We start from the raw sequence: 21228 nt of genomic DNA, 5'->3' as shown, positions 1-21228 counted from the left end.
CAAAACGCTAACAATCCCCCCAGCAGCCAAAAATCAGTGGGGATCCATCCCCTTATCCCGAGAGGTAGAAATGTCCCCTCTCCCCCGAGCACGAGCAAGCGCCTGACGACGTTGACATGCTTGGCGAGGAAGTCCCCATCAACGTCAACGCACGCTCGCTCTTCCGAGCCAGGAGACGAGGAGGTAGAGCAGGAGGAGGACCATGACGACGGGGATGTGAGAGACGCCAGATGTGTGGCCCCCTCCTTTTCTTCGTCGTCGCATGGACAAGTGAGGATTACGAAAGTATGCTGAAGGGGACGTGGACATGACTACTCCTCCACAGGTAGACTGTTCACCCCCCCACCGTTGGAAGAAAGAAGGGGCCTTGGTGTGTGTGATTGGTGTTCCTGGCGTGGTTGGCATTAGTCCGCTGTTTCTGTCCATCACTGCAAACACCGTTGAATAGCACGCTTGAACGACTCTCAGCCGCCGGCTACTCTCACAACTTATCGATTGACTAAAGAAAAATAATGTATACAGACTTTACTCCCATGACAACAACAACAGAGGTGGTGAAAATATAATGTAACTCTCCCATCATCATCAGCATCATACACACACTCTCTCTCTCTCTCTCTCTCTCTCTAACGCCACATCTCTTCGGCTCTTCAACACCACAAAAGAAACACAAAGACATATACCACCCAACCCATCAATTTTCATCCGCCTAATCATCTTTACTCATCTCAATAGTCATATACGCCATAAACCATGCATCCACGATTCCCTTTAACCATCCACAGCAGCACAAGAAACAAAGAAAGAAAAACGCTTCAGCTTCTGTTTGTTTTAATCCACAACCAACCAACCAACCCCCAAACCCCCTAATACCATCTCTCTGTCACTGTCCATTTTATCCTCCCTCCTAAAAACCTCGGGGTATCATCACGCCACCACCTCTTTTCCTCCTCTCTATCACTCTCTTCATCCAACCCCCCCATCTACTCCATCATCCTACACCAAGGATGCGCCAACACCTGCTCGATATCCAGTCTCTGCTCCACGTTCCGATCCAGCATCTTCCGAATGAGATCAATGCTGTCGTCACTGATGGTATACGGCACCCTCAGGTCCCGGTCCATAATCTCATCAATGCTGTAGAACGGGTTCTCCTTGTAGATGATGGTGTAGAGCAGAATGCCCAACGCCCATACATCCTGCTCTTTGCCACCGTAGGGCCTGCCAGCCAGAACTTCTGGGGCTGCGTAGTCTGTTGTTTCATCTAATGTCAGCAATCCACAGTTTTCTGACAAGTGACCAAGAAGTCTCACCAATGGTGCCCACAAAAACATCAAACGGCCCGCTCTTGATATACGCCGCGCTCCCAAAATCAATCAGCTTGATCCTTCCCTCCCCATCCAAGATGACATTCTCGTCCTTGATATCCCGGTGCACCACCAGCGCCTTGGTGTGCAGGTGGTGAATCGCTCTCGCGACCTGAACAAAGATGCTCCGGCACTCTTGCTCCTCCATGTTGGCGCGAAGCTCAATGTAGTCGAAAAGATCCATCCCCGGCAAGCCGTGCGGCACCATCTCAATGTAGTAATTCACTTCGTCCTCGAAAAAGTCCTCCATCTCGACAATGTTGGGGTGCTTGAAGCCGTCGCGACGCAGGTAGTCCAGCACGTGGATCTCCAGCGGGACGGTACCCAGTCGTCTGTCTCGCGTCCACGTGTCGACCAGAATGCGCCTCTTGGTAACATATTTGAGAATGCTGCGCTTGCCGCTGTCGCGATAACGGGCCAGCTTGACTTGGCCGTAGGCGCCTTGTCCCATTTCCTCGAGGATGACAAAGTCGTCGATCGACTTCTTCTTTGTTTCTGACTTGGCATCAGCCGCGATCGCCGGTTGTTGCTGCTCCGTTGGTGCCTCGGTGCCCTTGATGGCACCCCCGGTGATTTTGGCAGCGGCGTTGTAAGCAGCGTCCTTCAGCTGTCTCGCCAGCGAGGAGGCGGCCGTCTGTTCCTCCTTTGGCGGCTCGTTGTCGGAATCCGACTGCATTTCCACCGGTGTATGCGCGGGTGTTTGTCCAGGTGACGGTTGGTGAAGCGGGGTGGCAGCGCCAGAGAGCAACGGCGACGATACTCCCAAATTTGTTCTGGATGCGTGCAGGTGCCTAGAGTAGGTTATCCACAAAGCATAAACCATCTCTGTGTGTGGTACCACAAATTTGTCGTTGGCTCCCCCAGACGCCGAGTCGTCATCGCTCCCCTCCTCGACCACCTCCTCGTGGATCGTGGTTTGGTTTTCACTCTTCACCACGCGCATCTGAATGTCAATTTTGAGTTCGGAGCCATCCCGATGCTTGGCCGGAAGACCTTCGGGCCGCAAAAATCCCGTTGCAGCATCCGGCCGGCCCTCTCTGAGGGCAAGGAAGGCCGATGCTTTCCTGAAGGAGTGCTCCGGAATCACGATGCCATCAACCAAGTGAATGCCATCTTCGTCCGTCAGAATCTGAAGGATCCTGTCAAAGTTGGGCACCAGGCTGTTGATAGACATCCCGTCCGGCTTCTCGTGACCGAAAAGGGCACCACAAAAGACAGAGTTTGAGCTCTTGATCTTCAAGCTCTGAGGGGCTACCACAACGATACCGGCAATGTGGGGGAAACTGGACACTCGCAGTTCAGTTGTCCCCCGGACCTGCTCGACTGTGGCCGGAATGTTGATTCTGTCGGAGTTTCGGCAGGTGTAGTACTTCTTCTTGGTAATCTCATAGTAGTCGACCTCGCCGAACCGTGGGTCAAAGCCTTGGCGCGGAATACGGGGTATCAACCGCCCAACGTCCAGGCCAGGCTGGATCGTCTCGTCTCCCCAAATAGGGCCCAGCGCACCGGAAAGTTTGACAACGTTGCCGTCTTCGTCAACGTCCACATACGCAACGTCCTCGTGGATCTCCTCCAAGACCCAGATGAGGCCCACCTTCTTCTCCTTCACCCACAAGCTGGCCGAACCCGTTGCGCCGTTTCGCTTTTGGATCGGGACCACGTCTCCGCAGAGCAGCACGCCCCTAGACTTGCTGTTGTTATGAGCATGCCCCGGCTTTGGTGGCTTAGGGTCGCCGTTGTGGATCGTTGCAGGTCGCCGGCCAGTCTTGGGGGCCTGCGTCCTCGAATTGGGTTTGCTCAAGAGTTTTGCCGTGATTCCACCCCCGCGAGCACCGAGCAGACTCTTAGTCGGCGTGGTTACTTTCGTCGGTGATGGGGCATCGTTCTCAGAGCCATCTCCCGCATCGTCGTGCACGCCCGCCTGCAGCTTTCGCGACAGCCAGTTCCGCCTTTCTTCCTGCACCACCTCCAAGATACCCATCTTCCTGACCTCGGCCTTGGTCACACCAAAAAGCAAACAGGCAAGATCGTTGGCGGCAAGAATCGTCCATGGTGGCTTCGACTCTGTGGTGAAAATGGCCTGGGCGGCAGGTACCCATCTCGTGGAGCCATGTGCCGCACCCGGCAGCGAGGTAGCTGTGTTGATCATGGGAGTGAAGGCTTGCTGAGGTGATTTTCGCGAGATGATGTGCTGTGCTTGGACCGGCTCGGTGGCAAGGAACGGCTGGGCCATGGCGTCCATAAGCTTTTGCTGCACCGATATCTGGACAGTGTCGGTCATGGTCCGCTTCAGCGCAGCGTTCGGACGAATAGCAGGTGGAGGAGGTGTCGTCTTCCCGGTTGTGTGCGTTTTTGCTGTCGTGCCGCTCTCGTTGGTGGGGGTTCTCGATGAGCTCTCAGAGTCGGGCTCTCCTCCCATGAGGAGCTGAGGTCTGGGGAGGGGTGCAGTAGCCGGCGCATCCTTCAGCTCAGCAGGTTCCAGGGTCAATGGGGACAACAAGGGCGTTCTCTCGATCGGACCTGGGCTTTCAGTCCTCGGGATGAACTCCTTATCAAACACATTCTCGTCAGACATGGTTGCAGGACCACTCAATGGACCTGTGGGGATGCTAAGGTCCGCATTTGGAATGTTACCAGCCCCTACCAGTTGGGCTTTCGCGAGGAGGTCCAGCATGTTCTGCATCTCCACGTCACCAGTGACCCGAGCTTGCGCGCTGGCCATGGCAGCGCTCGTCGAGACTGACCAACCCATCCGATCTTTCATAAACTCGATGGACTTTTTGAGGACATTTTGGCGGCTGTGCAAAAGATCTTCAGACTGATGCGCAAACGAAAAGGAATGCAACGACTCGGACGGAAAGCGGTTCAGGTCTTCAGTAAAGGCAGGAGAAGTTGGGCCAGGAGAGATGGGTGTGTTGCCCATGTCGGACAGCACCGAAACGGACGAGCATCTGGTGAGAGCGCTGAGAGAAGGTGCCCGACTTCCAGAGGAAGGCATCGTGGGAGCTCGAACGGGATTGTGCTGCTGCCGGATGCGCCTGAGCCCCGACAGGCCCAAGCCGTGATCGTGGTCCGTCATGATTGAGCTCCTGAAAGGACCAACATGTCAGTATTTTCAGCTCAGGCAGTTCAAAGACCAAACACAGCGACGAAGCCCCAACACATCTCGACTCGAGCTAACCTTGTGATGGTGTCATATTCCGTGGCAGAGGGCCCAGCATCAAACGAGAATCGGATTCGAGCCTTTTCAGAGTTATCACCGCCCATATGCCCTAGGTTTCCCGTGCTTCGGTTCTTTGGGATGTGCAAGCCCGGCGAGAGCCTTGACCGGCCGCGCTGCTCCTCGGCATCGTGTCGTGTTTCGTCGCCTGTCACCGGGTTGGCCCCTTGTCAGCACTGACTCCAACTGTGCGGGCAAAGAAGAGCGGCGTAGCATTAGGTATCCGTGAAACCCACCATTGTCATGGTTCCCACCATATACACCGAGCATAATTGGCGCAAGCAGAGTGTATTCAGTGATCTACAGTGTAGCAAATGCGTATGGAAGGGTATGTGTTGGAGAGAGGGGAGAGGCTCGTGGCTCGTGGTTCGTGGCTCGTGTCTCGTCTCTCCTGGCTCGCGGCTGGCGGGGTTGGCAAGAGTCGAGCCCAAGCTACGTCTGTCTGTCGGGTGTGGTCAAGCTCAAAGACAAGACAAGATTCAGAGCCCACCCCTCTTTGTATTTGGTCCCCTAGTACTTTGGCGGCGCAGAAATAGCTGGTGTCTTGAGTACGGAGGTAGGGCAGCGGCGAGTGCAGGGGACGAGGTGCAGATTTTTGAAGCTCTCGATAGGGCTGCCAGGTGAGGTATGCATGCACTTTCGAAATCGGAGGGCCCGTTGAGGAAGAGTGCGACTGCGACTGCGGCTGCGACCGCGACTGGACAAGCGACGGGCAGCAGTGGAGGGATGGATGGGTTCGAGTTGATTCGACCGTGGCTGCTGTCAGTCAGATGCCTTGTGGTTCTCTCAAAGTCTGGATAGGTGCCCGATGGAATCGTGTCGCTGGCCGTCGCACGTTGTTTGCAGCGAAATCGAGATTGTGAGGATGATCTGTCACTCGCTGGGTCCGCTCTTGCAAGTATTTAGCGGGCTGCCCCAAGTTTAGATGTGCATGACGAGCAGTGATGGGGCGGGCAGAGGGGGAGTTCAGGTTGGCCACCATAGGGCAGCCCATCGCGGCACAGTGCGCACACGGTAGAACATTTGGCCGCAGTGATCATCCCGAGGCCAAAAAGCCCCAAACGGCCACACAGACCCCCGCGGCCCGGCGCGGTAAGCGCTGAAGTGGCTATTTGTTCTGCCGCTTCAAAGGGCAAAAGTCAACAAATGCTCAATACAACAACGGCATGACACAGGTCCGTTTCTCCAGGCATCCAGGACGGGTTAAGGCTGTGTAATATCTCTGATGAACTACCACGCGTGTTCCTGTTCCCCCGCCGGTATCACGAAATGAGGATGGCTGCAGGCTTGCTTCTCTCTGCCCAGTTAGAGACCACCTTCAACCCAACCAGCCAAGCCCGCCACAGTCCCAAGCTGCTGGAAACGCACTGTGGACCCCGAACGAAACCCTCATTCCTCGAATTCCTTCCCTGCTTTTTGGTGAGATCCGCATGGCTGCCGTTGCATTGGTTGCAGTCCCAACGCGGGGGCCCATGTGAAAAGAACGGCAGGCCAACTGGGGTTCAGCAGGTGTTTGGGTTTTGGTCTCATCGTTGCAAGGCCCTCCGGCAGTTGCCTAACTGACAGATATTGAACTACCTTGGGAGGTATTCAGACGACGACGGCTTCCAGCAGCCACTACGGGCAGTGGCACAAGAGGCCCAGAGGCACAACAGCCACTCGGCGAAAGACGTCTCGGGCGAGGTCATCGTGCAGCTTCCCAGCATCTTGTCATGTTGATCATTTCCAGAGTTTGCTGTTTCTTTTCCGCAGGTTAGACCCTGCGATGGTCCCCAATGTCGCACGATCGCATGGCCTGCATGATTTTGGAGGTATTTTGTCGCCCTGAATCCAAGACACAACCACGACATCGTGATCTCATTCCAGCGCTCATGGAGGGGAAATGCCAGAGGTGAAGAATCACCAACAACCCCCGCATGCATCCCGCGTGTAGAAGGTAGTATTCCGATCTCGCTTCGAAGTCATACATCGCTAGCAACATCGCTCTCACACACACTACGACCTGTCAAGCCAAAATTACTCAGAGCTCACTTGTGGGGAGATGGTATCATGGGATCTTGCGGTCAGCTGCTTATATGAGGTGATGCTGTCCACCAGCACAATTTTTCGCTCTTTTTGGGCATCACAGCAGATGGGCCAAGCCTAGGAAGCCACTCGCCAAGCGTGGGGAGCTGCAAGCTTCGGGAAGCACCAGAAGAAGGCCCGGCCGTGGAAAGGCTCCACTTTGCCGAGCTTCCGGGGCCGACCCTCCGTGCCGGGTCGGTGTCCGGCCCACCATCTCGGGTGGATGAAACGGCCAGAAGGACGGGAGATGTTCTCGGGGCCAATGTGGCCAACAAGTCAGAAATCAGACAAAAATAACTACATAAATAGTGATGGTCGACCCCAATTCAAGCAACCTCCAACTGGCATGATCCCGTGGCCATAGTCCCATGTTCCTGCTTGACGCTTTGCACAGAGGAACGGTCACTTGGGACGTTCGTCATGGACGAGTCATGTCAGCAGACTTTGCTCTGCCACCGCCTCCCCACCCTATGCTACTTTTTGGAATCCCTACAAGTAGCCACATGGTTAGTAGATGTGAATGGCGAGCTATTGCCCCGAGCGAACCACCTCGTTGCATGCTGTCCTCTCTTCTTCTTCTTCTTCTTCTTCTTCATCCAGAGTTGTGCGCAGCCAAGCGCTGGGTTTACGGCCCGGATGCAAGCCGTCTGACCGATAGGTGATGCTCATTGGAAGACCGCTCGCTCACTGCAGGGTCCCCCCCTTGCCCTACACACCAAGAAAGCCACCCGCAGAATATTCCCTTTCCGTTCTCTTGCCAAAATATAAGTCCGCTCGCTACCTGACTCTGTTTCGAGGTGGTATTCCTGGCTTCGGCTGGCTGTGTCTATGGCATTGTCGGGATGGCGAATTGGCGGGGTAAAGATTGATAAGTGACAGTGAGGGGCAGATCTGCTGGATAAGCCGGGCTGATAAGGGGTCTTTTGGCCACCCACTCCCAGCTCAGAGCTTTGCTGACCACCACTTCCATGGTAACAATGGTGCTGACGGGCTAAACGGCGGCTCCGTCTCTCTTTGTCGAGCAAGGCCATGTTTTCGATCAACAAGAATCATAGACAACAGAAGCCAAGACGGGGCCAACATCAACCACAAAGATAAGATAAGACCAGGAGGGGTCGCATGGGCGACGAAAACAAACATTGGAACACCAAGAACCAATCGCCATCAGTGGTATAAGTCACGAACGACTCGATGGGTGCCACGAAGACTGGTCAGATGCGGGCTCTTGAGTGCAGCTGGCCTCCCTTTTTTTTTTTCTTCTTTTTTCGTTCTCGGGGTCCTCTGGCTCTTCCCCAAAAGAGACGGTGGACGCTTGGATGCAGGGATACTCGTGCAACCACACCACCACAAATGTTGGAGAACCCTTGCCTTTCCCTGGTTATCCTATTCGGACTAAGGGTATTCGGGATGCCATTTGCCTGGTAAATCAGAAATCCGGTGGGGGGGAGGGGGACAACCAGACTTTTCTGGCTGCAGTCCTAGGACCCTGCGGGAATCCATCCAGGCACAGTATTCGTATCTAGGTATCTATCTTATCGTCGGTCTCTCTCTTGACCTGTTTCTGACATTTTACATAACTCCCAGCCTTTGCACCGACTCCCATCTCAACTTTTTCTGTTCTCTCCCCTGTATGAAACAACTGGCTCCCATTGCTCCCCGACTGCCTGAGGCTGAACTCCCTGTCCTGGCCAGACCTTCGCAGTTTCTCCTGACGGTCCAATCACTTCCGCACCGGGAAAGTCGGCCACACCATCCCACGGATCAACACACCTCGCAGCCGGCCAGGTCCCAAAAGATCCAATTCCTCCAAACCTCTAGTGCCTCTCTCGCTCTCCCCGCTTTGATCTGCACCAGCTCGACCAGCCAAAGTTTCCAGAGATCCCGAGCTTCTCAAACAGGCACAAGGCCCTAGGAACCGAATCAGGGCTTGACCACGAGTAGTCAGGGAACAGCTGGTGAACTTGATAGGACTTGCCGCTGGAACCACGAGGTCCACGGACTCGTCCTTTGTCTTTGCTGGTCGTTGCCCCTCGCCCGCTGCCCTATTCTGGAACACCCCCACTCCACCATTGACTTAAAACAGCGCCACTCTTCCCGGTTCAGCGATCCCGAGGCGCCATTGGAAGGGGGAAACCCATAAACAACGCACTGCCTTCTTGATAACCGTCTTTGCTGTCCCCCTTTCTTCTAGAATCCGTTACTTTGATTACTTGAAACTTCTTGCTTTCCTCCGTGGTTCGTTTGCTTGTCAGATTCCAAACCAAAACTCCGGATACGGTTCCCGGTCCTGTCGCCGTTATGGCCGACTCCACTATTTCCCACACGACCCCGGGTTCGCCGGCGAGCCCCGCTTCCGAGGCCGGCAGCTTGGACGTCCAACCCGGAGGTGATACTGCTGAGCAATTCCCGGTGTTGCAGCACAAGAGCAAAGGCCGGCAAAGACTTTTGAGGGGTCTGCAGCGGATATCGTCTTCGCAGAGCCTCCGTGCCCGAATCAGCCGTCCCAGAGCGTCGAGCGCCCCGTATAGAAGCTCGGCTTCTTCACTGTCGTGTGTGAGCCTGGCTTCGACGCCGTCACCATTTGGCCAACCGAGCAGCAGTTCCTCCTACTTTTCGTTTGGAGACGTGTCAACCGCCCCGACTTCCGTTGCCGCAACGCCGGCTGTCGAGACACCGGGTTACGATGGCATCGAGTCTGTCTTGGCGGTTCGCAAGGTTGACCACCCCGTTTCCGCGCCGATGACCATCTCTTTGCCGACGGAAATCAAGAAGAGGGCCAAGATTTTCAATTTCTGGGACACGATACCGAATGAGATCAAAATCTATGTTCTCTCGTTCCTCTCGCCAAAAGAGCTTGTCCGGATCTCTCGAGTGTCAAAGAGGTTCCATGAGCTGTGCTTTGATGGCCAGCTTTGGACGGAATTCGACGCCTCAAAGTTCTACAGAGAGATCCCAGCCGAGTCGTTGACCAAGATTCTGGAGACGGCCGGACCGTTTGTGCACGACCTCAACCTCAGGGGCTGCCTCCAAATCGAGCACATGCAACGGGCTCAGCGCTTGGTTGCCGCCTGCCACAACCTCTACAGCACTTCGTTGGAAGGGTGCCGTAACTTCCAACGGCCGACTCTACACACCCTCCTCAAGGCTAACAACCAGCTCGTTCACCTCAACCTCACCGGCCTCCCAGCAGTCAACAATGCCACCTGCAAGATCATCTCCCGGGAATGCCCCGACTTGGAGACCCTCGATGTTTCTGGTTGCAAACAAATGGACGCCCGCGGCATCCGATTCGTCCTCGAAGGCTGCCCCAAACTCCGCGACCTCCGCGCGAGCAGTGTCCGCGGTTTTTCGTCCGACGCCGACGTAGCAACCGCCATCTTTTCGACCAACAACCTCGAGCGACTGATCCTATCCAACTGCTCCGACATGACAGACGACACCTTCAGAACCATGATCTTGGGACCAACCCCCGAATTCGACATGCTCACCAACCGCCCTCTAACACCCCCTCGCAAACTCCGCCACCTGGACCTCACCCGCTGCAGCCGCCTATCAGACAACAGCATCAAATCCCTCGCCCACGTCACCCCCCACCTCGAAGGCCTCTCCCTGTCGAACCTCACCCAGCTGACCGACTCGGCCCTCGACCCAATTTTCGACTCATGCCCCAACCTCACCCACCTCGACCTGGAAGAGTTGCCTCATTTAACCAACTCTTCATTCACGGCTCTGTCTCGAGCCCCGTGCTCGACAAAGCTGGAGCACCTCTCCATCTCGGGGTGTGACTCTGTCTCGGACGTGGGGATGCTACCCGTTTTTCAGGCGTGCACAAGCCTGAAATCAGTCGTGATGGACAACACCCGCATTTCGAACCTTACTCTTACCGAGGCGGCCGATATGGTTCGGAACCGAAGCCTATCCCCCCCGTCATCGGCTTCTTCTTCTCCTCCCCTCCCGAGGACTACGCTTGAGCTGACGGTGTATGATACCCCCCTTGTCACCTGGACGGGGGTTCTCGAGATCCTATCTAGGAACTCGGAGCCTCTGATGGCAAGACCGGCAAAGGATGGGGTTGTTGAGATTGGCGGGGGGAGGAAAGGGAAGGAGGTGATTGGACTGAGGTGTTTTCATACGTGGCAGATGACTGTCGATGAGCATACGAGGCGGGTGCTGAAGGGGGATCTGGGGGGTGCGAGGAGGGTGGAGAGGAAGTGGGCCGAGTACATGCAGGCGGAGAACGAGATGGAGGTTGCGGGGGGGTGGAGGAGACGGAGGAGGGTGACGGCGATGAGGGCGGTGTTGGAGGAGGATCAGGGGGTGCACCAGCAGGGGCACAGGGGGAGGGAGAGGGGGAGGACGGTGGGCTGTGCGGTTATGTAAGGGGTTGGTTGCTGGGGTGATGAATAGGGGGGTTGGGGCAAAGTAAAGAAAGTGCTTCTTGCTTTGTTGGCTGGGCCCAAACATACATACATACATACATACATACACGGAGAAGGCGCTCGGTTAGTTTTGTGACCTTTTTTTTTTTTTTTTTTTTTTGTTTGTTTGGGACATTTTGCAGCATTTGGATTATCAATTTGGTCGTCTTCAGGGACTGGGACAGGAGGAGATCGAGACACAAACGGAGACAATCTAGACAGGTGCTCGGTTTGTCTGCCCAAGTTGCATTTTCTCAAGTACATAGCTTTGAATAGTTAAGCGCAGGGCGTGGGTTTTCTTTTTTTTTTTATACAAGGAGTTTGATCTGGATGGGATTGGGAGGGTTTTGTTTGCTGTATTAAGGAGAGAGGTTGTCGTTTGGTTTACGTACAATGGGGGAATTGGTGGCGTAGACTAGCAGTTAGGGATGGCAAGTTTGGCTTGTAGATGAAGTATATGAACAAGTCATTTCACACAAAGGTTCGATGGTTGTAAGAGCAGTGGCGAGAGGCATGTTGCTCCAGTAGTGAGGGTGGTTGATAGAGAGGGTACAAAGACTGGTCAAACAGGGGCAAACTAGGAGCCTATCAAATGCTCTCAAGCGGTCAATGTTCAAATATCATACAGAATCTCTTGTCTCTCCAACACCCAAGCAATGCCACAGCAACACATATATACAGTTCCCCCATGCCATGACATGCTCTCTCTCTCTCTCTCTCTCTCTCTCTCTTTCTTTCTTATAGTGTACGGTATCTCTGTTTCCCCCCTTTCTATCTATCTTTCCCACCAGAAAAAAAAAAATCTATTCCTTCTTCCCAGCCTTAGCCGCCTTCTTAGCAGCCTCCTTGGCCAACTTCTCCTTCCTCGCAATCTGCGCCTCAACTCCAATCCCACCAAACACCAGCCCAACCCCCAACCACTGCATCTGGGACAGCGTATGTCCAAACGCAATCACGCTCAGAATCATGGTGAACATCTTCCTCGTCACCGTGACAGTAACGAGCAGCACCGACGAGAAAGTCGAGAGCGTATGGACTAGAAAAATTCCCATCCTGTTAGCCAACCCACCCATCCAACCATCATCATCAACATCAACGACCCTTCAAGAAGAAAACAACTCACAAATAAAAACCTGCCCCACACACCCACAAACCGCAAACCCAAGCACATCCCTCCAAACACGCGGGTGCCTCGCCAAAAACTCCAGCGCAGCCACCAGCTCCCCCCCACCCCCAGCAACATCCATCCCAAACCACCTCCCCACCCCCGTCCTCACCAACCACGGGCTCATCACCAAATACCCCCCCGTCAGCGCCCCGCTCAGCAAATTATTCGCAGCCATCATCTGCGGCCCCGTATAGCTCCTATCAGCCCCAAAGATGTAATCCTGCGTACTGTTCGTCAACCCGTCAAACAGCAAGTTGATCCCCAACAGCAACATCCCCCACCCCGTCTGCCCCGAATTCCCTCCCCCTCCCGCCTTGTGCTTCTTACTCCCCGAATGCAGCGTGAAAACCGCCACCCCCGTCGTGACCGCCGCAACAACCAAGTATTTATAAAGCGGGTACCTCTTCCTAAAAACCGTCACATGCAGCGCCATCACCGGCAGCAACTTGCACGACTTGGCCAGGATGAACGTGATGTAGTCGATGTGCCCCAAAGCGGCGTACCCAAACGGCGCGGCCAACGCGTTCGTCACCGCGACAAGCAGCAACGGTGGCAAGATCCCCCTGTTGGGGACCGGACTCTTCATCTTCTCCCCTTTGGGTGTGCTCACCCACGTGAAGAGCAGCCCGCCCAAGCCGGCAAACAGGCTCTGGATTGTGAGGAGAAAAACCGAAAACTTGAACCTTTCCTTGTTCGGGCCGTGGGTGGTCGTTGTGAGTTTTTCTTGGAGGTAGGCCCAGGTTAGACTGTCCATCGTTAGCAATCACGGCTGTTGTTTGGAAACGGGGACAGAGGAAAACAAACAAGGAGGCATATATCCCCGCCACGCAGACAACAAGCGTCACCACGCCCGCCTCCTTCTTCCCCGGCTTCGTCACCACCACGACGGCGTCTGCAATCTCCCTTTCCACCTTTTCCGCCACCGTCCCATTCTCGTCTTCGACAACCCGTCCACTCGCCGTCCGTTTCAGTTCCCCGGCGGTGTACTCAGACGACGGCTCCCGCCTGATCGGCGCGGCTTTGGTGCGAGCCATCTTGGCCTCTCGTAACCTGTCCGTTTGTTGGTTGCGCGCTGTGTATAGCTTTCGTCAGTTTTGCGCAAGCTGCTGCTGTTCGCAAAAGGTGGATTGGAATTTATTTCCAATCTCACTTCCTAAAATTAGGTAAGAAAAAAAAATCAATTGGCGCAATCTGTCCAAATCGCGTTCACAATGAGACGGAAACCGCGCCGCGCTCATCAAGGTGGTGTGTCACCAAACAGAGGTTCCGGACAGGGTGGCTTTATCAGAAAGATCACCCTGTCACTTAGCTATTCTAGTGAACTGCTCAGTGCTGCTTCCCCTGTTCCCGCACCGTCCCCCCCCCCTGGCCCACCTGGCAGCGGCGGGGGGCCCTGCTCCGGCATTCGAGAACTCTGGGGAACCCAGAAAAGAAAAATGCCAAGAGAGGGTTACGGCTGGATAACCCTAGATGATTTTGAAAAAGAGAGCTTAGACAACCCTGGATCATACCTAACAAACCAGCCTTCACATCGACATTTTTATGTACAGTACATCACATAAAAATCACCCTGGAAGCAAAGGCAAAGTCATCGTAATGCTCATATTAATCTTCTCCAGTCTACACCTAAATACCCTATCTCTACATCCCTCCAGAGATCAGTAGAGACAAGTGAGTAATCTTGGTTCTAGAGCGGTGGCGGAGCTAGCTAGTGATGGTGACCGCAGGCAAAGCAGAAAACCATCGCCTCGTCCACACACAAGACTGGAAAAGGAAAAAAAGGCTGTGAATTTTGACATTGGCTAGACCTATTCGGTTCGCGCGGCTGTATTGAGCATGTTGAAGTCCAAGCGTCGGTTGGGGGGTGTAAAGGCGGAAAATAAGATGGGGTGGACGTGGTGAAAAGAGTTTTGGTGTTTATCGGTTTTTTTTTCGTTGTAAGCAGAGGGGGTTGTGAGAACTGATTCGAGAACTAAGTGGTGTGACGTATCGGACTGGGGAGGGGAATTCGATTTCGGTGGCTGGGCGTGCTCTCTGTGTGGGTGTGACCCCAAGAGCTTTGTTGCCCACGAGCCCGTATAGTTGTGGTGCTAATTGTTGATGGGGGTGATCGTGATCCGTCGTTTGGCGGCCACCGATGAAGATGAGATTGGTAAGGGTGAGGGAGTGAAATGCCTGCCGGGGAAAAAAGTGGCTGGCGAAATGCTTTTGGTAAGGAAATGTCATCACATCGTATCCCGCCCCCCCCAAAATGATGTGCCTTGCGGCAGTCAGATCTGGAAATGACCCATAGCGAGGGACTGCCAAATCCAACACCAACCAGGAAAACAAATAGTAATAATAAAAAAACGCCCGGATCGTGGCTGGCAGCTCACCATCATCCTACCCTTGGAAACTCCTTCAGGTACATCATATACGAAGTATTACAGCCGGGGACCTCTCTGGTCCTCTTCTCCATCCTAAGCAGAAACCTGACCAGATTGTTGCATCTCCTGGCGACGAATCTTCTCGGCCTCGAGGTTCTCGTACAGAAGATAGAGGGCCGTCTCGTTGGCCTTGGCGCTACCCATGATGGTGAACATGCGCTCACCGGTATCGTCATGCGGGGCCTGTTCACCCGAGTCAGCACACACCACTTGTCATCTCAGATAAAGAGGCACCCACCTTGGCAATCGAGATGCGAGCTCCAGAAGTCTTGCGGATCTCGCTAATCTTGGAACCAGCACGGCCAATGATGCAGCCAACCATATCAGCGGGAATACTGATGTTCTGCGTCTGGATTTCCTCGCCGTTCTCGTCGTGTGTGGGAGGGCCGCGCTGAGCAGCATCGGAATCGGAGCGACGGTTGTACTGGCGAGGGCCGCCATTGCTAAAGTCGGCGCCGTTGCCGGTCCGTGTAACACGGGATGAACCGCCATAGGGGGCCCTCTCCTGGGGGTAGCTGCTAGCACCTCCCATCGCCGGCGCGCCCGCGCCAGTTCCTGTGCGAACCACAGGGTTGTAGAGGACAGTGCCCTGGCCGCGCTGCCAGTCGTCGACCAAGCACTTGCAAATCTCCCAAGTCGCACGCTGGATGCCCTCAGGGGTGCCTTGGACCTCGACAACACGCTCGGTAGACTGCGGCAGCATTTCCTTTTGCGCAACCATGCGCACGCCCGACACATCCTGGATATGCTTGATTTTGAGACCTTGTCTACCAATAACGGTGCCCATCTGGTTGTGAGAGATAAGAAGCTTGATGGCTGTGTTGCCCCACCAGGTTAGCGCAGTGAACAAAGATGGTCATCAAGCAGAGCACATACGATGAGTTCCATTGGCAGCGACGACGCCTCCCATGCCCATAGCAGGAGCGCCTTCCATCAGAGCAGAGGCAACCTTGGCATAGGCCTTGGAGATAGCTTCGCAGCCGCCGGTGATGGTAAGAACACGGTCATAGACGCCGGGAACAACCTTGCTCACGCCAGCCTTGACGCCAGTCTCATCACGCAAATCAGCGACATTCTTGCCAGCCTTTCCAATGATTACCCCAGCTTCCTTCGAAGACACAATAGCCCGCAAGGTCATCTGGGTTTGTGCGTATTCCTCGTCCGTCTTGGGAGCCGGCTCTCCATCGGGACCAAGGCGCGGCTCGTCGTTGAGCTTGAGCTGGTCGAAGGATTCGTTGAGGTCGGCGCCGTTGGACGGGACAGAGTCTTGAGGGGCAGACATATTGAGGATTGGGTTTTGGGGGAGGGGGAGGGGGGGAAGGTGAATGGATCGTGAATGGCGGGTGGTTGATGGAGGCGGGAGATGTGAAGAGACAAAATCACTTCAGGGTCGGAAAAAGGATTGGAATTTGCGTGGTTGGTAGAGGAAAAAAGTGGTGGAGGGTGGAGGCGGAGGAGGGAAAGGCGTGGTGTGGTGGGAGAACTGAGCAGAGAGAAGAGTTAATGGTTAAGCTCTGGGATTGGCTTCTCGGTGCTACCGCGGCAAGGGTAAGAGCTTTTGCTTTTGAGTATTGTACCTGCTGCGGTTCTGTTTTTCTGTGCGAAAAGCAGGCGACACAGGCCAGAGGCAGAAAGAGGAAACGGCGCGCCGTGGCCAAGCTACCCTGGACTTGGTGCGGATGGCGGGGCAGAGTGAGAGGAGCACGTACCTTTTTGCGGCGGGCGGTGGACCGGGGCGCAATTGACAACTGGAACCTCAGTTTCCGCTGCGGTTTCAGGAGAGAGAGGGGTGGTGAGGTGGAAGGACGGGATGGGATGCACCGACAGGAACGGGTTTAACACATTCCCGGGCGAGAAGTGATGGGATGAGAGTGTGAAGAAGGAGGAGACGGGGTGGAAGGTGAGAAGAGAGAGAGAGAGAGAGAGAGAGAGAGAGAGAAGGTTGAAGGTTGAAAAGGGAAAAGAGGGGTTCGCAGTTGGAGAGGCGAAGAACTTCGAGCGAACGAAGAATCAGCAACTCCAAAGAAAAAAAAAACGGCCATTCGAGTGGTCCAATCACACTACCAATCGCATACAGAAAAATCACAACGTCGGCCATCGGCAGCCAGTCCTGACACCTATTTCAGTGGGGCCCGTGTGTGCTCAAGCGCCAAACTGCAGTAGGAAACCTGCCTTTCGACCCCTTCCCCTTCCCACCGGGTCTTCCCACTGGGCCTTCCCCACGGCAAACACATGGTGTTTTTGACGATGACCCCAATCCTGAGCTCTCAAGCTCCATCGGCATGTCGCCGAGAAGGGAGGTGGGGAGGTGGGGGATGATGCAGGCTGCTGGAAGCTCAGGGCTCAGCTTGGCTTGTGCTTTCCGACCCTTTGTCACTGCGTCTCCCCAACCTTTCCCCATCCTTCTGTGCTGAATTGATTGATGTCTGGGAGGACGGCACAGAAGCAGCATCACACATGAGCTGGCTGGACCCATATCACACCGGGAAACAGCATGAGATGGCAGCACTGTCCCTCGGAGCCCTCGGCAGCCCCGCAGCCAGTCCCTTGCCAGTACCCTCGTCCCTGGGGAACCCTTCGCTCACCAGCAGAAGCAGGGCATCGTCGCATCGAGCTGTAGGTGTTGGCATCGACAATGTGGAGTTTAGACCAGCCCTACTAATCCACCACTCTTTTCTAGAACAACATGACAGGCCCCTCGGCCCCATCCCTATTCCCGGATGCTTGGGTTCCAGTGGGTCAGCGTGGGGTTTCCCCAGCTACCGCCATCTCTGTTGTCGTCGACTTATAAACCGTTTCCCGTCTACATCCTTCAATTGGCCCCCGAATTCAGACTGTCTTTATGTAGGACAGCCCCATTTTGGCTCTGGAATTTGTGGGGGTTTCTCCTGGCTGTCTGCAACCCACCCAATTGGGCATCCCGCATGTGGGCTGGCGTCTGTTTTATATCTCACCTGAAAACGGTCCGTATTTCTACTTGCTATTGTTGGAGGAGAACAATAGCTTGTTTTCCCTTCCCCGCTCAGACAAGCAGGCCTCGCGGCGGCAAAACAGTTGCTCGGACGCGGAGTTCCTCTGCATATCCACAGAGCAGACATATGCTGTGTGACCCGGTTCTGCAGTGGCTCGCAGGCGGGAAGGGGGGGAAGCGGGTAGTCAACCACGCAACCACAAGCCATTTCATATTGCCTGATTTGTGTCTTGCTTTTTTGACCAGCGTGACACTCTCGCACTGACACCTCCCTCATTCAACGCCACACTTCGCCAAGGTCAGACGCACCGGACTGCTGGGCCGGAGCGTCCGACTGGTCGAGTGAAGCGCACACGAATGGGGCAGGCCTCCTACGTTCAAGACATTCTGGATATATCCTCAATTACTCATCGTGAACATCCACGAGCTCATTGGTTAATTCGATGCAAACTCGTGGAGAGTTAGACCACGATGGGGAGACGGGTGTGCTGCTGCACCCCAGGCCTTTGCCTATGCCAAGTTCTAGTCTATTTGTCTTTTTCTACACTGATATCACAGGACTATGTGTACGCCATGTCATGTGACCGATGTGTCCTGCAGCCAGTAGTCTTCAGGAGATAAGAACTGACAGGGTCACACAGAGACTTCATGGTTGGCTCTTTGGCTTGTGAGGCTTGTCTGAGGACATATAGCCGGCCATGTAGGTGGGATGCCATGTAGCTTTTGTCTTTTTGGTGCCGTCGGAGTGGATGTGGAGAAGGCGAAGAATGAATGATGTTGAGGGTACGGCTGAGTTATTGAGAGAAGAGGAGATCATTGATCAAGCGAGGATAGTTTCGGGCGCAAATGTGCTCATCGGCGGGCATGGCTCAGCTCAAGAACGCCACGGAGTTTCTAACTTGTCAATATCTACTTTAGTATATACGACATGCTTTCAGCTGAGCCTTAACTATCAGCGTTATTGAAGAGAAAGGCCTCATGAAACAGGATGGGGGACTTGCTGCTTGGGGGCTCTAACGGCCATGCTGGCGAGTTGGGTGCTTAGGTTGGGGATGGTGTCTGGGGGTTGATGGGAGGGGTATGGAGGGAGATAAGAATAGGATTGGATTAGTGAGATTGTTTTGAAGGGGAGGTTCCAACAATGGATGGTCTTGAAGCGGAAGCACTGGGAGCAGCTAGCTCCTGACAGTTTGGCTTGATGGAGCTTTCAAACACCATGGGATTCTGCTATCAAGAACATTTTGAAGTCTTTGCCAGTGCAAAAGTCCCCCCATTCTCGTAACCGCAACGCCTTTCCACGACTCGGAAGTCGAAGCGGAAGAAAGAGAGAAAAGAAAAAAAAGGGAGTGTGAGCCACCGAATCTGTTGATCTATAACAAATATACCACAGCGACCCGCGTTTTTCTGGGACCAATTTAGTAACTAGGTGTGTGCACTTCAAAATAGAAGATAGAAGACCTACGTGATCGGCCTCGGAGGTGATACTCCAGGAAATCGGCATTGGGGTATGCCTGACCTTGAAAGAAGTACAGTTTCTTTCCAACAGAGGCCACACTTGAACCACGTCCACTCCCGGTATTGCTGCTCGCCAGTTGGCTGCTTCTCCCCTTCCTCGGTATTCTCAGTCCGTTCCTACTCCTTCCTGTTGGGTTGTTCTTCTATTTGGCGGTGCAAGAATGTCGTGGGATAGGTAAGGTCCTGATACCCATATGGACCCTACCAAAGGGCCGAAGATAGGGCCATCACTATCTGTTGGACAGTCACTGTCCCTTATCGAGTCGTTGGAGTTCATGTTGGACTGTTAAAGCCCAGAGTAACACACTCTCGACGTCTCTGCTCGGAAACAAAATGTGGATGGTCAAAGAATTTCTGAAGCAACCTCCTCTCAACGCCTCAGCTCCGGCATTGATGGAACCTTGGGCGAAACTGGTGACCGCGGGCAATTGGTAAACATTTTATCGATATTGATGTCCAGCCCAAGTCACGACTTCACCAAATCTTACTCTGACCCCCGCCAGCCCGACGCCACGCTCCAAACTCGTGTAGAATGTCCGGATACGTAAAGCAAAAACGATAGCACATTGGGAGTTTTTCTCCACAGTGTGCTCCCCCCCAGAGCACATACATCCATGAAAGTACCCCGGCCCAAAAACAACCCCCCAACCAGTGTCCCCAAGTCTCCACCCGCGCCTCCATCGCCAGCAGCAGCTCCAGACGACAGGCTGCAGATCCTCCTCGTGAACATGCTCCATGCTAAAGCTCCATACCCGGGGCCAGATTGTCCTTGATAAGGTCACCAATCGTGGTCAATCCTCCTCAGAATCCGATGCTGTCAACACCTACCTTACCTGCCTTGGACATTCACAGAAAATGATACAAACATACCAGGATGATACCACCGGCAAACCGCCCTCGCCTTTGGACGCTCCTCAAAATGTGGTCAAGTACCGCCAGAATTGACTCACCCACCACCCCGAACTTGACCCAGAAGAGGCGGCAGACGTCTGCTTAGGTCGGCAGATATCACAGGAGCAGTTTCTCAAACGCCACATGACAGCGGCTGCAAACCATCCACATTCTCTCCTCTTCGCATTCTGCTTCCTTTTCCTTTGATTGCTCGTGTTCGTCCGTCTCTGCCCATGAGAGGGATGTTTCTCGCCGAGATCTCGCAGTATTATCTCAAAAAACGAGAGAAGATCGCCTAGGGTGCTCCCCTTGGTATTGTTGTCGTCAGTGGCCGTTGTGGGAACTCCTGATGGGAAGTTCCAGGTGGTGATGAGGACGGCAATGGTCAAGGAAAAAGAATCAAAGGAGTAAAACACAAGTCAAAGTTCCAAAGAGGGTTTAAATGCTTGACACAAACATCGTTTAGACTCTGAGCAAAACTTGATATTTCCGACCAAGACTGCTCGGCCTATCTTGATACCGATAGTGAAGTCGATTTACAGTTAGTTGGTTTCACGCCTCATCAATAGATATCCATACCACTGATAGGTTATATTCTTCTCTCTCACATAAGATATATACAACCCCCCCACCCACCTCAAAACCTCCTCAAGAACGCAAAAAACCAACGCTCGTCAAAAACATATTTCCCATCCCATTATTGCCCCCCTTCCCTTAATTCCTTAGTCCCATTTGCCCTTAATCCGTAACCCATATTCCAGTTCCTAAGTGATTCCTTATCCCATTTTTCTCCCTCCCATCAACACTCCCCCCAATGTTCGATGATGTGTTTCATCTCCTTGTAAAAAGACAAAAAAACAAACGCACCAACCGCTTATCCCAGCCAACCTTCCAATTATCCGGATATAATCCCCCCTAGCCCCCTTGAATGGGTTGGATTTCCTATCCTTGTTACCCAGAAAGAAACAACAAAAAATAATAATAACAACAACACTGGATAGGAGAGTCATGACAACCTCTTCTCAATCCGAAAGAAGAAAGAACCTGAAACCCCCCACCCCATCATGAAAAACCTCACAGGGTAAGAGCCGTCCTTTAAAGAAGACTGCGGTGAGATATGCTGATCCAACACCTACACTTCAAAGAAGAAACCCCCCCTCCTTCCCGCTGGGATCATCTTCATCGCCC

General features: G+C 53.9%; 5 protein-coding genes across 5 annotated transcripts; 1 reads left to right on the top strand and 4 right to left on the bottom strand.

Annotated features, from left to right (window-relative positions):
- Positions 1–485: 485 nt before the first annotated feature.
- FUN31 (serine/threonine protein kinase) lies at positions 486–5976 on the bottom strand. Its single transcript, XM_062950530.1, is given in 5 exon segments — positions 486–1252; positions 1314–4456; positions 4549–4735; positions 4824–4964; positions 4979–5976. The coding sequence occupies 4 exon segments, from the start codon at positions 4855–4857 to the stop codon at positions 984–986; spliced, it is 3633 nt and encodes a 1210-aa protein (XP_062796555.1). The 5' UTR covers positions 4858–4964; positions 4979–5976; the 3' UTR covers positions 486–983.
- A 2973-nt stretch (positions 5977–8949) lies between these two features.
- On the top strand, positions 8950–11031 carry QC764_709130 (uncharacterized protein; the record flags this gene model as incomplete). Its single annotated transcript, XM_062950529.1, has 1 exon — positions 8950–11031. One exon carries the CDS (start codon positions 8950–8952, stop codon positions 11029–11031), a length of 2082 nt encoding a protein of 693 aa, XP_062796554.1.
- A 554-nt stretch (positions 11032–11585) lies between these two features.
- On the bottom strand, positions 11586–13271 carry HUT1 (UDP-galactose transporter; the record flags this gene model as incomplete). Its single annotated transcript, XM_062950528.1, has 3 exons — positions 11586–12105; positions 12193–12983; positions 13042–13271. The coding sequence occupies 3 exons, from the start codon at positions 13269–13271 to the stop codon at positions 11873–11875; spliced, it is 1254 nt and encodes a 417-aa protein (XP_062796553.1). The 3' UTR covers positions 11586–11872.
- Positions 13272–14696: 1425 nt separating this feature from the next.
- Positions 14697–15945, bottom strand: HEK2 (RNA binding protein, heterogenous nuclear RNP-K like protein; the record flags this gene model as incomplete). Its single annotated transcript, XM_062950527.1, has 3 exons — positions 14697–14846; positions 14902–15479; positions 15540–15945. 3 exons carry the CDS (start codon positions 15943–15945, stop codon positions 14697–14699), a joined length of 1134 nt encoding a protein of 377 aa, XP_062796552.1.
- A 102-nt stretch (positions 15946–16047) lies between these two features.
- On the bottom strand, positions 16048–16761 carry QC764_0104180 (uncharacterized protein; the record flags this gene model as incomplete). The annotated part of the gene is made up of 3 exons (XM_062941104.1): positions 16048–16146; positions 16373–16429; positions 16723–16761. The coding sequence occupies 3 exons, from the start codon at positions 16759–16761 to the stop codon at positions 16048–16050; spliced, it is 195 nt and encodes a 64-aa protein (XP_062796551.1).
- Positions 16762–21228: the final 4467 nt, after the last annotated feature.

Source organism: Podospora pseudoanserina, assembly GCF_035222485.1.
Source record: "Podospora pseudoanserina strain CBS 124.78 chromosome 7 map unlocalized CBS124.78p_7, whole genome shotgun sequence".
Taxonomy (NCBI): Eukaryota; Fungi; Ascomycota; class Sordariomycetes; order Sordariales; family Podosporaceae; genus Podospora; species Podospora pseudoanserina.
The sequence above is the reverse complement of the archived record's forward strand: the minus strand, read 5'-3'. Positions and strand labels throughout refer to the sequence as shown.